The sequence below is a fragment of the Rattus rattus genome, chromosome 8 (assembly GCF_011064425.1).
Source record: "Rattus rattus isolate New Zealand chromosome 8, Rrattus_CSIRO_v1, whole genome shotgun sequence".
In the NCBI taxonomy this organism is placed as follows: domain Eukaryota; kingdom Metazoa; phylum Chordata; class Mammalia; order Rodentia; family Muridae; genus Rattus; species Rattus rattus.
The window spans coordinates 68,442,349-68,459,148 of NC_046161.1; the positions used below are offsets into that span (position 1 = coordinate 68,442,349).

The 16,800-nt window shown below is 40.7% G+C and overlaps 1 protein-coding gene across 1 annotated transcript in view; it reads left to right on the forward strand.

Annotated features, from left to right (window-relative positions):
- Positions 1-16,800, forward strand: part of Wdr72 (WD repeat domain 72) — a 179,033-nt gene that overhangs the window by 4,695 nt on the left and 157,538 nt on the right. The window contains exons 2-11 of the mRNA XM_032911486.1: positions 363-469; positions 4,057-4,135; positions 5,521-5,695; positions 6,427-6,503; positions 7,506-7,625; positions 8,760-8,905; positions 9,284-9,380; positions 12,181-12,322; positions 13,025-13,273; positions 15,519-15,739. Coding sequence (XP_032767377.1) covers positions 363-469; positions 4,057-4,135; positions 5,521-5,695; positions 6,427-6,503; positions 7,506-7,625; positions 8,760-8,905; positions 9,284-9,380; positions 12,181-12,322; positions 13,025-13,273; positions 15,519-15,739 — 1,413 coding nt within the window. The remainder of the gene's footprint in view (positions 1-362; positions 470-4,056; positions 4,136-5,520; positions 5,696-6,426; positions 6,504-7,505; positions 7,626-8,759; positions 8,906-9,283; positions 9,381-12,180; positions 12,323-13,024; positions 13,274-15,518; positions 15,740-16,800) is intronic.

Here is a 16,800-nt window from a genome sequence, read left to right on the forward strand (position 1 = left end):
GGGGCGGGGATTTCTGGGCATGAGAAGAAACACTGGCACTGAATTATATGTATTCAAAACTGAGATGTTGAGGAAGTAGCCTCCTCATCATCTAAGTTTCATGATGAAGCCCCTATAAAACAAAAGAATTAAGGGCAGCACTTCCCTTCATCTCCTGGTTTCCTCATCTGTGGGTGTCGATGCCCTATATATCCAGCTTACTTGAAACATGTGCACATAAAATATCTTAGCATAAAAAATTTCCTAATTAGAATATGCAAATGTGCTATCATGTATTATTATTATTATTGTTGTTGTTGTTGTTGTTGTTGTTATTCCTGGAAGTTTAGAGTTGTTGAAAACCTCACTTTTAACATTTTCAGATTTCTGCTAAAGAACTTCTCTTTGGTCATTCTGCTTCGGTGACATGTTTGGCAAGAGCAAGAGACTTCTCCAAACAACCCTATGTCGTGAGTGCTGCTGAGAATGGGTGAGTGAGAGGTGCCCGCCTTTACCTTTGTCTCCATTCCCTTCCTTTGTAAAGCTAAAAGGGAATAGAGGGAAGATGCACCTGTGGGCAAAGTGTTTGTACCCAAATGTGAATTCCCGTGTTAGAATCCAGCAACCACGATAAAAGCTATAACCCCACAGCTGAGGAGTGCGTATTGCGTCAGGAGATCTGGAGGCTGCTCTCTGGCCAGTCTAGCCAAATTGATGAGCCCCAGATGTCATGGGAGACCAGAAGAGAGCAATCTAGACAAACACCCAATGTTGACCTCTGGCCTCCAAGCACTTCATGCCTGCTGTGGTATTGAACACCTGTAACTCTAGCACTCCAGAGGCTAAAACAGGAGGATCACATGTTGAAGGTCATCCTGAACCCAGGAAATGATATTCATTGCTGTTCTCCCAAAGGAACCGAAAAGTAGCACCCACACAAAACCTACACATAGTTGGTCATCCACTGTCCATGTTCAACCCCATATGTGTGTGCACACACAAACACAGAGATATTCATGATAAAGTGGAGTGTGACTGAGGAATACAGAGAGTGTGGACCTCTGTCCTCCACACATGCAAAAAAAAAAGCAGACAATAAGATAGTCTGACTGACTTTTGGCAAACTACTAATCTCGATTATATGATAGGACCAAGCTTTATATAGTTACATTGCAATGATTATCAGACAATCAGGAAAAAAAAAAAGACCAAAGGAAACATAGAAGAAAACGAGATTGGGAAAGATGGTTGTAAAAAAAGATAATAGATTAGGTAAATATTTTAAAAGAAAATGGGTGGGAAAGATTTATCAGGCATGTACTAACCAAATGAGGTTGTTATGGTAATATTAAAATGTATATTAATAAATGTACAGAGTTAATGCAACATGGTTAATTAAAATTGTAAAGCCAAAAGCCTTGGTATAGGTAGAGAGGATTTCCATATGTTATGAGAAGTTCTGGTCACCAGTGGCTGAGCTGAAGGCAAGTGTCTGAAGTCAGAATGGAGACAGCTGGGGAAGTATGAGACAGAGAATAAGTTGGGAATCTTACATGTGAATAGACCATTCATGGACAGAGAACCAGCAAGGGAAGAAGGTGTTTCCCAAGGCTTGTGAACTTGACGTTCCCAGACGTCACACAGACGAGAACATCTTCAGGCAGGTGGGTATCTTGAGCTCCAGTGAGAAATCTTAGCTCACCAAGCACAGAGACAGTAATAAAGAATTAGGAGTAGATAACTTTCAGAGGAAATAGGAAACAAGAAAAGAGAGTTCAGATGTGGGGCTGGAGAGATGGCTCAGCAGTGAAGGATGCTTCCTGCTCTTCCAGAGGACTCAACCTCAGATCCCAGCCCCCACATGAAGGCTCATGACTGCCTGTCACTCTGCCTCCAGAGGACCTGGTACCCTCCTCGGGGCTCTCTGAGTGTTATACTCACATGTGCATATACATTACACCCCCCCCCACATACACATAAATAAAAACAAAATAAATCTTTTAAAACTGATTTTTAGAGATACCAGCTTAAAAATAAACTTACCTCAAAATGTATCAGCTTACCAAGAGCTTTTAAAAAACACACGTGTAGTATCTGATAACAGCCATGGAGTGAGAATTGCTAGGATCACTTTTTAAATATGTTGATATGAGGAAGGACTACAGTGCTAAACTACATTACTGTGTTATTTTATGTCATTGACTACTTAGAATTCAATTTCTTTACCTTTGATTTCTATATCCTTCATTTCCCTTTTAGATATGTTATAAGTGGTTTTATTTCTGGGATATATATTTTTAATTTCTATTTTTCTCTTCTTATTTTTTTCTGCATACACACAAATGCAGATATGTGTTTGTGGACATGCAAATTTTTCCTCCTGGTTTGTAAAGAGCTCTTTGGGACGCAGTTAGCTAAACAAAGGGAAGGTCTAGAATATTTTCTTCTGATTCTAGGGCGCACCTGTGTACCTTGCGTTTATGGTATTTTGGAATGAGCATCCTTTGTTGGGGAGACTTGTGCACTGCCAGGGGGTTGTGGCACTTCTCTTCTCTGTCCACTAGATGTCAGGAGCGTGTTCTTGATGGCAAGGATGTTGTTCCTGGAAAGTGGTTGATAGTGGGGAACCAAAACCACTCGTGTTTCAGAACGACTGGTTTAGAATATTGACTCCTCATGCTCTCTTTGCAAAACAAAGTCCTGAAAATCTTCAAATGTATGCGATACTTGATAGCATTAATCTGCACTAATCTGTATTTTTTAAAATTTTTACCTCAAATATCACCAGAAATCATCGTTATCATGGCCTCCCTCTCAGTCTAAAGATATTGTTCAACAACATTAGTTCCTGATTATTTCATTTCTGTATCTTAGCTTTAAAAATGATTTTTATATTGTTTCACATTTCCTAAGTGACACGAAACATTCACAAGTACATGGGAAGAGTTGGCTTTAATGTTGTGCTGTTTATAAAATATGAAACTTTTTCTGTGTCTGGAGAGATGGCTCTGCAGCATTTCCCACAACACTCACAAAGCTTGTTTTTCTTCTCGTGTGTGTGTGTGTGTGTGTGTGTGTGTGTGTGTGTGTGTGTTCCAGAAAGGAAATTGTTAAGAAATAGGGTTTATGTTTGTTGAATAATGAATGCATTGAACATGTATGGAAGTTTCTAAACCCAGAGACCATTATGCTATGTTGCAACACTGCCTCTGCTGCTTTGGTTACTGAACAGAGATCTCTAGGTTTAAATTACCTGGCGCATCTCACAGCTTCGTTGTACAGACTGTGTCTATGTCTTCACAACGTGAATTAAAACAAGAAATCCTAAAAAATAATGAGGCCTTTTTTCAAATATCAAGTGTTAAGACTTGTTTATTTCAGAATTTCAAATCATGAGAAAAAAAAAATCAAAGAAAGAAACTGGGATCAGTGGTGACCAAAAGTGGCCTCTTGGTGGTGCTGTTTGTTTCCATGAGAGATGTGTGTGTTGAGAGAGAGAGAGAGAGAGAGAGAGAGAGAGAGAGAGAGAGAGAGAGAGAGAGAGAGAGAGAGAGAGAGAGAGAGACAGAGACAGAGAGAGACAGACAGAGACAGAGAGATACTGACAGGGAGACAGAGACAGGGAGACACAGAGAGATACTGACAGGGAGACAGAGACAGGGAGACACAGAGAGAGGAGAAATCTTGCAAACAGATATGATGTGTGTCCTCCTCAGAATATGTAGTTTGAGCTCAGTGAAAGAAACTGTTTTGAATGATGCTATTTCCATGAAAAGACCAGGAGAGACCATGGTCCTGTCCCTCTGGAAGGCCACGATGGCTGAATTCCCACAATTCAGTGTTAGCCAGGATAGCCCTAAAGCAAAGCCTGCAGGCTATAGGCAGGGAATCATTGCCCAAACAAAATGATAATCCTGCTAATGACCCCGCATTTTCCTGCCCAGTAATCTGTAACAAAAGCTACATGAACGATCAGGTGGAGCCTAAGTGCCTTGCTAAAGAAAAACTTGGAGGCACAAAACTTACTCCAGCCAATTGTGTGGAAACGGGAGAGAATAACATGGGTTTCTGTTCCAGGGAGATGTGCCTGTGGGATGTGAGCAGTGGCCAGTGTGTGGAGAAGACCACCCTTCCTTACAGGCACACTGCCATCTGCGTAAGTGCACGCCCTCCAGGACACTGGACATGCTAAAACGTAACTTATGTAGTGTCTTCTAGCTATCTGAGCACTTAATATCTTTGGAGAATATCCTTTTCTTGCATTTTCTATTTTTTTTCTCCATGGTGGAAAAATATCACCAGTGGTTATCTGTTTTCTTGGCCTTCCTCTCAGTCTAAAGATACTGTTCAACGGCCTTTGTCCCTGGCTACTTCATCCTGATTCTTATCTTTAAAAAAGATTTTTATATTGTTTCACGTTTCCTAAGTGACACAAAACATCCACAAGTACATGGGAAGATTTGGCTTTAATGATGTGCTTTTTATAAAATGTGAAACCTGTTCTGGATCCGAAGAGATGGCTCTGGGGGTAAGCCCTTTCACTACTCTTCCAGAGGACCCGAATTTGGTTCACAGCATAGAAATCCTGCCTCTAACAGCAGCTCCAGGGGATGCCCTGCCCTCTACCGCCCTCTACAGGCGGTGCACTCACGGACACATGCCTGACCCCTCACTGATCACACATGCCCATAATTAAAATCATACAAATCTTAAGAAAGCCATACAGCTCATGCTGCATTTAAAAATTTAACTAGTTCTTCTGGTGGATTTATTTGTTTCTTTCTTTTTTTTTTTAATTTGTAAACAACAAAGAAACCTACTTATAATTTCTATAATAATTTTCAATTCAAAGGCTTTCTGTTTCCCCCAACATTGGAGGTAGAATCCAGAACTTCGCCTGATCTCTATCTTAGCCACACTTTCTGATTTTTAAAGTAGGTTCTGGGTATTGAAGGACAGCTTACAAGTGAAGGGGTAATTTTACCACCCCTATGATTTTATATTTTTTTGCATTGTTCGTGCTGCTGGTTCCTCATACAGCAACATTCATCCACGCTCTCCTCTTCTCCTGGGACCAGAGCCCAGCTGCAGCGCTCAGGGGTGAGGTAGAATGTATAATCTGGTCTTAAGTAAAACATACTTCCAAAATGTATTTGGTATACGAATACTTGCCCAGTATTTTTTTAAATGCTTTTATTTCTTGCCAGTTTTTAGCAGCTCTACTGGGGTAGAGAGCTGAGTTCATTATTGTTCAGCTCTGAATAACATTGTGGAAATAATATACCTATCACTGTCCAATGATTTATAGTGTTCCTTTTTAAAAGAACTCTCCTTTTACCTGGGGCATGGGAAGGGGTTGAAGCTAAGCTGAAAAGTCAACAGAAGTCTGGGGTTAATGAAAGGGAATTGGAGGTGTTGCCTAGATCAGTGGGTTCATCAAGGAGAGGCTGACTGGAATTCAATTGAGAGGTCTTTCCACAGCTAGCGTGGTGTGAATGCTATCCATCTCTGAGGTGCCGTTCTTGGAATTCCATCCCATAGTACTACCACTGCTCCTTCCGGATGACTGGCGAGGGCTGGCTGCTGTGCTGTGGGGAGTATCAAGACGTTCTCGTCCTCGATGCTGGGACTCTGGCTGTCCTGCACACCTTTTCCTCTTCGCAGTCTCCCGATTGGATGAAATGCATGTGCATTGTTCACTCTGTGAGGATTCAAGGTAAAGGTGGGCGTCCGTCTCAGCGTCTAAGAAGGTGCAGTGGCTGGTGAGATGCTGCTGAAACTGTCAAGCTAGAGCTGAGGTCACTGCTGGTGTTCACCTTGTCTTGGGGGAAGCTCTTAGAGCCATGGCAGGGGAAAGCCAGATCCTCCACCAGTGGGTCAAGTTATTAGGAAGCCAGCAGGAGGTGAAGACACACAAAAGAGAATGTTTCTATGACCCAGTTCTTAGTTCTGCTTACTGAGAAGGACAGGCAGTCGGGCTGTTTGTGTGTTGTCTCTGACTTCCCTTCTTCCCTCCCTGCTCCTTATTCCCTTCCCATCCCCTTCTCTTCTACTCTCCCTCTCTTCCCTCCCTCCATCCCTCCCCGCCTCTGTGTGTGGGGGGGGTGGGTAGCAGTGGGACACTTTTTCTTTTTCTGGAAATACCACTGAAACTCAGTTTCTCTAGATGGTAATGCCCGAGTAAAATGGGAATTGGTTCTACATTCCCATCTGTAACAGGTTCAACACAACCATTGCCTGACAGGTGCCATGACTCTTCTCTTAGCTGAATTCTGCATACACACAGGGCATTAGAACCTGGATTGAAATCATCCCCTTAACAAAAATCAAGCTAAGAATATTTTGCCAACCCAGTCCCGTGAAGTCTTTGCGTAACTATGAGGTAATACTGACAACATCCTGGTCCACTGGCTGACAGCTCCTATGTGACCTTCCTTCTCTTCACAGAAGATTCTCTCTTGGTTGTATCGGTAACCGGTGAGCTCAAAGTGTGGGACCTCTCTTCGTCCATCAACAGCATTCAGGTTGGCTTGGAAACCACTCGTTTTGTTGTTGTTGTTGTTTGTTTTGTTTTTTTTTTTAATTATTTCAATCACTATTCATTGAAAATTTCAAACCATGAGAGTGATGCCTATTCACAGCTGAAGGTTTAAATGGTATTTTTCAAGGGGTAGGCACCAAGGCATTTGAATTGCGTCCTTCCAGCCATGACTCCATACATAATATAAATAGATTTATTTGCACACACACACACACACACACACACACACACACACACACACACACACGGGAGGGGTAGGGAAAGGAAGAGACTATATTTTTAATTTAAAATATGGGAGTAGACATTGCTCTATCTCCTCCCACTAGGACTCTTCTAGGGTATAGGGGCTATAACAGACAGAGACATAGGAGGGTGACTTTCCTGAGGCATAGTCACCTGGCCCCTACCATCAGACCAAAGTCAAAGTAAGGGACAAAAGGGGAAAGAAACACAGGATATGTTAGGCTTCCCAGCACAGTCTGTGGCAGTTTCTTCATTGAGGATCTGAGATATTGTGTTGCTTGGCACTCGTTAGGCACCCCCACACCACCCAGCACTATCAGAAGTTTACAGAAGAGTTTGCTGCCCACTGTTGTCTATGCCTGCCTCCTTTCATAGCCCATCTCGTATTGTTTCCTTGTGGTTTCAGTCATTAAGACACTACTGGTTTGGGTTATTGTTGTTTTTGAATTTTTATGCCCTTCCCTTTCTGCTCTGGCTGAAAGAAAGTAACTTTATGTTCTCACCACTCACCATGGTTCCTTGTAGAATGGTGTTTGGTTGATTATCAATAATAAGTCCTTGAATCTTAAGGGTATTTGTGCACATAGCTTCTTTATGTTTAGGTCAAAACATGGGGAAGGAAGCTTGGATGCTTTCCCCTGTCTAATGATAGGAAGGAGCTCTGTCATATATATGAGGGCTGTGCCTTTGTTTATGCAGACATCTCCTGGATTTTGTATTAAGATCTTTTTTGCTCTTAAAGGAGAAGCAAGATGTCTATGAAAAAGAATCCAAGTTTCTTGACTCCTTCAACTGTCAGACAATACGCTTTTGCACGTACACAGAGAGACTCCTGTTGGTGGTGTTTTCTAAGTGTTGGAAGGTAAAGTACCGGTGATAATACAATTGCAATGTTTTTCTTCAAACCGTGAAAATATGATTTAAATATTGGGGGAAAACCCTTAATGTAATAATGTTAAGACATGGACAGTCTTTTATACCTATCTTACTGCTGTGTATTCCATTTCTTTGCTCCCTAAGATAGTGAATGTGAACCAATCGATTCTAGTTTATCAATCACAAATAAATAATGATGAAAACCATTCCCCCGGACTGGAGAAATGTCTTGGTGCTTAAGAGCACCAGTTCCTCTTGCAGAAGACCGGGCTCTGTTCCCGGCACCCACATAGCAGCTTACAAATGTCTGTGACTTCCAAGGGATCTTATGTTCTCTCCTGGCCTCTTCAGGAATTCGTGCATGTGATGCATACATGCAAACAAACACTCATACACATAAAATAAAAAAAAACAAATTGTTAAAAAAAGAAATGAATCTTCAAATCATTTTTCAAAACAATGTCTACTTTTACTATTTAGAAGGCTAATATTTGCTACAAATAAAGATGAACCATAATTCTGGATTGCTTTTCTGTTGAGTCACTACCATGTTTTTAGGGAACATTTATTCTTCTCTCATGACTCTATTCTGTGATTTCTCTGAGAGTAAAACAAAGTTATCCTCCAATGGCAGCTTGATTTTCTTTAATGTTTCACATAACTGCTATTGGAAGTCTATCTGACTTGGGCTATGATAATACATTGTTGCCAAATGTTTAAAATCCTCAAGCTAGCTAAGGCTTCCTACTACACAGACATCTCACACATAAGGAATTTTTAAGTGCTATTCTGAGACTATTCGTGTGGGAAGAATAAAGCTATTTTAAAATGTACGATTTGGCTTCCCATGCTTAACAGACGCACGGCGAAATAAGCCAGCCAGAAACCTTTATCCACTGCAACCTCCCTTAGGTTAAATGTGGAAGGATACGTCCTGTGAAATATAAGAAAATTACATTTTATTTTCATCCACGAGTACAGTATGTATGTGCTTATCATGCAATAGGCTGTAGCATTAATTCCATCATCTCCATAGTCTTTGTGATCATAACTCACAGCTAATCTTACAGGCGGACTCTATTTCCGGCCTTTATTAATTTACGGTTGCACTGTCTTGCAGATTTATGACTATTGTGACTTTTCCCTTCTGTGGACTGAAGTTAGTAGAGACGGGCAATTCTTTGCTGGGGGAGAGGTGCTGGCTGCCCACAGGATCCTTGTTTGGACAGAAGACGGTCACAGTTATATCTATCAGCTGTTGAACAGGTGGGCTCAGATGGGAACAGCGTTCAGAACATTCAGGTAGAAAATGAACTTGGGGAGGTTTATTATGGAAAACCCTCTGCATGCAGCCCCTGATCAAAACCCAGAACAAAACAACTTTGGCACTGGAAGATTTCCTCTGGGCTTGCCAGGCGCCTGCCTTTGTACGGCACAGCAGGGGATGAAGGCATGAGATTAGCCATGTAGAACCTGTACAGCTGATGCGGCGCTTTCAAAAAGTCACTCGTAATTATTAACCCAACAGTTTCTAACTGGAGTTCAGAAACTCGAGCGAACAGTGCCATCCGGCTTTTGAAAGTGGAAGCGGGGAAGGAAGCAAATGAAAGACCCTAAATCTTGTTTATAATTTTCTCCATGTAGTGGGCTTTCCAAATGCACGTGCCCCGCCGACGGAGGCGTCCTGAAGGGGACCGTCTACCCTCACTTACTCTGCTCCACTTCTGTGGAGGAAAATAAGGTAAGGCAGGAGGAGTGGCCTCAAACCCGCTTCTTGCTTTGGAATAGACTCAGCCTTGCCAAAAAAAAAAAAAAAAAAAAAAAAAAAAAAAAAAAAAAAAATCAAAGCATCAGATCAAGTTGTTAATGAGAAAATCAACTTTGAGTGTTAATGGCTCCCAAAGAGAAAGTATCGTCCATAAGAATTGTTGATTGATACAACAATGCCTGTTCATTATAGGAAAATTACAAGTGTGGAGGAAAATAAAGAAGACATTAAAATTCTGATTTCACCACCATAAATATTGACTGTTTGCCTACTGCAGCTGGGAATGTTCCAACTGTTGAAAAGTTTGCAGGACTGGTATGAGTAACACGTATATACCCTTTGCCTAGATGCACCAGTTACTAGGATTTTATTTTATGGATTCTCTCATACACATAACACACACATCCCATGTTTTTCCTTTGATCTATTCCATAGCACCTTCTTAACATTTTGATATACCTGCTCCAATTCTGAACCTTTATGAAAATGGTTTTTAGACTTAAAAAACAAAATGAAACAGAACAAAAACCCCCAAATGTAACTATACACCCAGATCATTTTCACGTGTACTTAGCTGTTCTTTTGAGACTATTTTTTCTTCAAACATCTGTAATTAAGGTTTCCAGCAGATGCTTGTGAATATAATTGCGAGCTTCCTACTTGGCTTAACAATACCTTTGACAGTTAACCACATCTGAGATCTAAGTAACTGTTTTATTCCAGGGTTGTTACTCAAAATGATTTTTAACCTGTAGACTCAGTCATCAGTTAATTACCCAAAAAGGTGCTTCGTGAAGAGGAAGAGCTTTATGTGACACATCAAGCATGAGAGCACTCAGCTGTGTGCAGAATAATGATTTGATTAATTAGGCAGCAGAGCTCTGGGAAACCCCACAGCCATGATGCCCCGTGAATGTTTTGCTGAAAAAAAAAACTTGGGTTAAAAATCTCTCAGCTAAAACTGAGAACCCTGGGTGCTGCTAGGGCAGGAAAAAAAAAAAACCCAAACCAAAAAGCACACCAACAACAAAACCTTTAAAATGACAGCGTGCATCAGGAACATTTCTAAAGTCCTCCGTGAGAAGCAGGTGAAGCCTTGTCACAAGCAAGCTGTGGTTCACTCAGAAAGGCATTTTTGTTACTCTGAAGAGCCTGCTGTTTGCTCCCCTTTGGCCTCAGAATGAAGTTTTACCAACACAGTTTTCCACAGAAACCAAATGTCACTCAGAAATTCCTACCCTAACAAGCAAATAGCAAAACTATATAAAACCATTGTTTTAAAATTGGAACGTTGGGGCTGGAAAGATGGCTTAGCAGTTAAGAGCACTGGCTGATCTTCTAGAGGACCTGGGATCAATTCCCTGCATGCACATGGTGGCTCACAACCGTCTGTAACCCCAATTCCAGAGGACCCGATGTCCTCTCCTGGTTTCCACAGAAGGGAACACACACGGTACACAGATATATATGCAGGTAAACACTTATATGCATAAAAGAAAACATTTTTAAATGAAAAGTTATCTAGCTTTGTCTCTCCGAGTATGAACACAAAAACAGATGGTTCATTTTCCAATAATTCTTCTTCAGATATCCAAGTTTCTCTGTCCCTCACATCATATTTTAAGTATAAGAAGTAACTAGAAGCTAGTGACCCATAGACAGAATAATCTCAGTTTAAGATTTTGATCACAGTGAACCAAGAGGAGAGCATGGCACTGGCCAGGGTCAGTGTTTGGAGTTCCACCATGAAATTCTGTCTGCTATTTCAGCATCATTGAGGGTTCTCACTGGTTCCTACTGTGAACCTATCTACTGAGGGGTTTGTGGTGCACCCTGCAAGTCTCAGATGAAAGAGGGCTGCAGGTCCAACGTGGGCAGTTGTGTACAAAACAAAAATAATGATGGCGGAGGTCACTAAGATGTATTTCAGCTTTATCATTTACAAGCGCATACAATGCCTCATGACTTCAGCTGCCATTAGGAGGCCATTTTGAAACTGACATTTGGAGAGATTACTTTCAAGGATTTAAACTTGGGAGTTTTAATCTTATAATAGGTCTGATTATGAGTTCTTAGAGCCAATAGCTGGTTAATAGTTCTGGAAAAGGATACCGAGGACTGTATGTATGAATATATATATGTGTGTGTGTGTGTGTGTGTGTGTGTGTGTGTGTGTGTGTGTGTGAACTGTGTTATTTTAACTGCAATAGCACTGAAGCAACTGAGAGAGACTAGACCTGTTTGGTGAGCTGTAGCGTCATGAACACACAGGATTTTGACTCAGATTCTTACACTCAAGGTTGTTTTCTCCAACCATGGTTAATTCAAGCCCTTTCTCTAGCTTTCTTCACATGTAAGCTAAAGACCACAACAGCACAAACTCATAGCCTTGGAGTTTTTTAATTGATGATATTTCTTTTTTATACTAAACATGTATCCAGTCCTTATTGCTAAGGCTTTCATGAAGGAATGTGTGTAGTACACAGAACACACACACACACACACACACACACACACACACACACACACACACACACACACGGTTAGGTACTTGTGTCATCTCTCTGATGCTTAGCAAGTGATCTCATTTCTCATTTTTAATAGAGGCTTTTGTTTACTTTTAACTTTAAGTCACAGATTATTTCATTTAATTCACTTGAAATTTTTGAAACATTGCCAAATTGTTTTAAAAGGTTTTGAAGTCTTACTTCTCTCTTCCCAGTGGTCAGGACATTGATTATTACCTGAGCCAGGCTCATGGTTTATTTTTCAGAGCCTGCATTTCGTCATGGGCTACATGAATGAACGGAAAGAACCTTTTTACAAGGTACTTTTCTCTGGAGAAGTCTCAGGAAGAATCACGTTGTGGCATATCCCAGATGTTCCTATATCTAAGTTTGATGGTTCTCCTAGAGGTAAGGCAGTTTCGTTCCCCCTCCCCCATCTCATTTTAATACGGTGCCTCATTAGGTACACAAGCTGCCTTTGAACTCAAACTCATAGAGTTCTGCATGCTTCTGTCTGCCAATATAGAGATTAAAGGTGTATCCCCTGTGCCCCGCTTGCCACTTTCCATGTGTTTTACTTAATTTAAATTATGTGTATATGTTTGTTGGGAATATGCACACATTAGGGCAGGTTCCTACAGAAGCCATTGGTGTCTGAGCCTCTTTGGAGCTAGGGTTACAAGAAGTTGTGAGCTATATAATGTGGGTTCTGGGGATTGAACTTGGGTCCTCTGAGCCATCTGTCTAGCCCCAACAGTTTCAGTTTCTAATCTTATTTTCTGAAAAGTAACTTGTACAGACACCAATATTGGAACAGATATAATTAAAGTTTGGGGATCTAATGCACAAATGCAACCAACATAATTCAAATGAACTTCAGTTGAACATCCCAAGACATAGCTATCTGTTTATGTCTGTCTGTCTGTCTATCTATCTATCTATCTATCTATCTATCTATCTATCTATCTATCTATCTATCTATGTATGGTCTGAATGTGACTGAACTTTTCCAATGGGTTCATACTTCTAAAGAAATGACATCTTTACGTATTTTTCCTATCTATTGTAAATAAATAAACCAACTTTTCTCTGTACATGTGTTCCTTTCAGAAATACCAATAACTACCACCTGGACTCTTCAGGATAACTTTGATAAGCATCAAATGGTGTCACAGAGCATCGCAGACCATTTCTCTGGGTCCAGAGATGAGGTGGGAGAGACAGCCACCATCACCTCATCAGAGTACGTTCCAAATCTTGATAAACTCATCTGTGGCTGTGAGGATGGGACCATTTTCATAACTAAGGCTCTGAATGCTGCCAAAGCTGGACTTCTAGAAGGGGGCTCTTTATTGAAAGGTGATTGACTTTCTCTTTTCCCTCTTTACCTAATTTATCTGATCTTCAACAAGCTATACGAACATGATTCAGAGGTCTCAGACCTTCGCTGGCAATTGCAGACAAACTTGTACGCAATTTAATACCAAATTAAGTCTGAACATGGGGTTTGCGAGGACTCAGTCAGAGAGGTGTACTGCTCCTCCAGAAGTTTTGCTCCCCACTTTAGTTTCAACTTTGGCTTCTAACAAAGACCACTGTGCATCACAGTTTCACGATACTTCCTGAAACTGTGTGTGTGTATAAGTATGTGTATACGGGGATGTGTGAGCACACACACATAGTAGCACAGTGCGTGCAATGCTTTACTTACATTAGTAAAATCAATGCCATGCTGAGTCATTATTAAATAAATATTAATGAAATAGTTTTGCTGCTCATTATTCACGAGCTCATTTTAAGTAACAAATAATAATCAGAATTTAAGTTGAAAACCTTTCTGTTAATCAGTGCTTGGGTTTTCCAGCCTCTGGCCACTATGGAAGATTTGGAATTGATTATCCTTGAATGACTACGTCAATATTAGTTTGTGATTTTGATTTTGGAAATTAAGCTCTCTAAAGGACTTATCTCAGTATATACATGAGTATCCAATAATCACCTGTGAAATTGCAAGTGTGCTCCTGAATATTGACCGCCTTTTACATTTTTAAACATTTAAATCTTTACTAATGAGGAATAAAATGGCATTTTCCTGTATTTATTTGTATTTCCTTGTTAATGAAGTCTGTGTCCTTATTTATCTCTGTGCATTGTGACAATTAATACCTACTTATTTAAATAAGTGTTATTATTCAATGAGTTGTCATATAAGGGGAGGGAAGGTAGAAGGGCATGGAGATTTTTGAATATGTAGTAAAAATTGTATGGTTTTTGGATTTTGTTTTTTCTTTTTCCTTTGTGTGTGTGGGGTTATACTTAGGGCATTGTGAGTGCTAGATAAGCATTTTACTATGAAATTCCACAAATTAACTTCCATTTTCTTCTTCTGCAATGCTGGAAATCAAACCTAGGGCATTACACATCCTAAATTTAATTGTTTCGTTTCGTTTTCCTTATTCTTTTTACACATTTCTTTTTTCAATTAGAATGTTCTCTTCTAGTCCCCATTCTGATTTTCAGAACACTTAGGTACTCACTAGGTCTGTGATTGACAGCTAAACAGTAAACAGCAAGGACTCTGGGAGAGATAATAAGTAGAAAAATAGCTGCCATTAAAAGTCAGAGAAACTGGCGACTGTAGACATTTTAATCTGGACCAATTTATCCCAATATCAAGAAAATAAACAGAAATTTACACTTGACGGACAGCTTCTGAACGGACACTCATTACTGCTGCTGAGGCCAGAAGGTGAAACAAAACAAAATAACAGAACTTTGAGATTCCTTTTCGGTTTGAATAAAGAGACTGGCAAATGGTTTTCTCTGATGGTGGGAACGTGAATAGCAATGGAGGGAGTGGGAGGAGCTAGAGGCAAGAGAAGCAGGTTACCAGCAGGCTCAGTTCTACTTCAGGTCTTGTTTGAAACCATGTGCCCAGGTACCCACTACCCACGTGTCCATGTGCTTCCCTGGGGCCAGGCATGTGCTGAGAATGTATTCACTTCACTCAACAGTTTGTCCCAAGCAAGGGTGGCTGTTAGTACCCATATCTTAGAGAGGTGGGTAGAATGTGTGAGTTAGAAGAAAGGGTCAAAAGGATCGATGTGTCCGGGTCTGTGGCGGCACATGTAGGAAGTGATCGTTCACAGGTAAGGGGGAAGATTCCCGGAGCAGCTAAGATTAAACACTGTGCCCAGCTTTTGACACGAGGAGTTGCATGACCTATTCGAGCCTGGGATACCTTACCTGTAAACAACGAGAAAGAAGTAGAACTTGATAATCTCAAACATCTTTCGTAGCGAAATGTCCTGTGACATTTGCTTTTCTTTTCTGTTAAGTTTAACTTGGCCGTTCACGTGAAGAGGGAGTATGTGACTAGTCCCCTCATGTTATAGAATGTCAACAACCATCAGCAAACAGGAGACTTGAACAACCTAGCTTTCTGTCTCGCTCAAAACTTGGTCTAGCTTCTGATGAGGAACGTTGCTTTTGAGATGGCCTACTAAGGGTGCTCGTCAATCTTATCAGCCAGCTGCATCCTTATGGTAAAAATGCATGACCTGGAAAATAATTTTGTGCTCTTTGGTGTCTGATCGCTTTTCAGATTCCCCGTGCCATACCCTTCTCAGAGGTCATCGCCACAGTGTGACTTCATTACTTTACCCTCACAGTCTTGCTTCAAAATTAGACCAAAGTTGGATGGTGTCTGGAGATCGGGGCTCCTATGTGATCCTGTGGGATATTTTTACTGAGGAAATTCTGCACACATTCTTTTTGGAAGCTGGTCCAGTAACAAGACTTTTGATGTCACCAGAGAACTTGAAAGTAAGTAAACAGGAAGAGTAACACATGGTATAAAAAAGCAAACGGCAATAAAACCTGTATTCCCAGAAGTAATCGAATAGAGCACAAAGAGCAAATACACATTCTGTCAGCCCACAGTTAGCCACTTCTGCCAACCTTGCCTTTAACTCTTCAATACGAATTTTAATTTTACTATAGCGTGTCACACCAATCATGTTTTTAAAGTAAACACTGGGTCACTTACAGCTTTATAAAAGATCCTCTTAATTACCTACCGAGTCGTCATTTTTTTTTCTCCCTAGTTCTGTCTTAATTTTTCGTATGGAATTTTAAAGTGAATTCAAAGGTTATGCAGAAACAAGTCGAAGAACGTAGGGATACATAAATACAGATTCAGCTTTTGTTTCCTATTAAGTACTGAATGAGCATTTGAGAAATGTTGAGCTTGGTGAGCACCATCTGCTTTGTTAGGGGACATGACATCGTGATAGTTCCTGTCTTTTCACGAGATGTCAACTTCAATCCAGTTCACAAAGAGTTACATGTTAGACCGTGAATTGGATTTTAGGGGGAAAGTCTGTGGCAAGGTGTTTGGTACGTTAGGTTGGCTAATAAAATCACATCCATATGGGTACACTTGGAGACATCGATGCTGTATGTTGGTGATAAGACGTGAAACATGTTTCTTGGTCACAAAGGGTTAAATTAAACAGTGAAATGCTGCTCTAGAAACCATGGAATATATTTTATTCCAAGGCTCTCTCCTATTCCTACATGATTATTCTGCATCCCCCCACTCCATCTTTTTCCCTCTGAATTATTTCAGCTTCACTGGTTTAGGATGCAGTGTTGGATTGACCTTGTGTGGGCGTATCATGTATGCTCATTCATAGTCATATGATTTATATTCTTGTGACTGTGTGTGTGGTATGTGGTGTGTGTGTGTGTGTGTGTGTGTGTGTGTGTGTGTGTTTGCATGTGTGTGTGCTGGGCTTGTGTTTATGGTGTGGTATGTATGTGTGTGCTTTTGTGTGTGTGTATGTACATATGTGTGTGTCTCTGTGTATGTGCCAGGTTTGTGT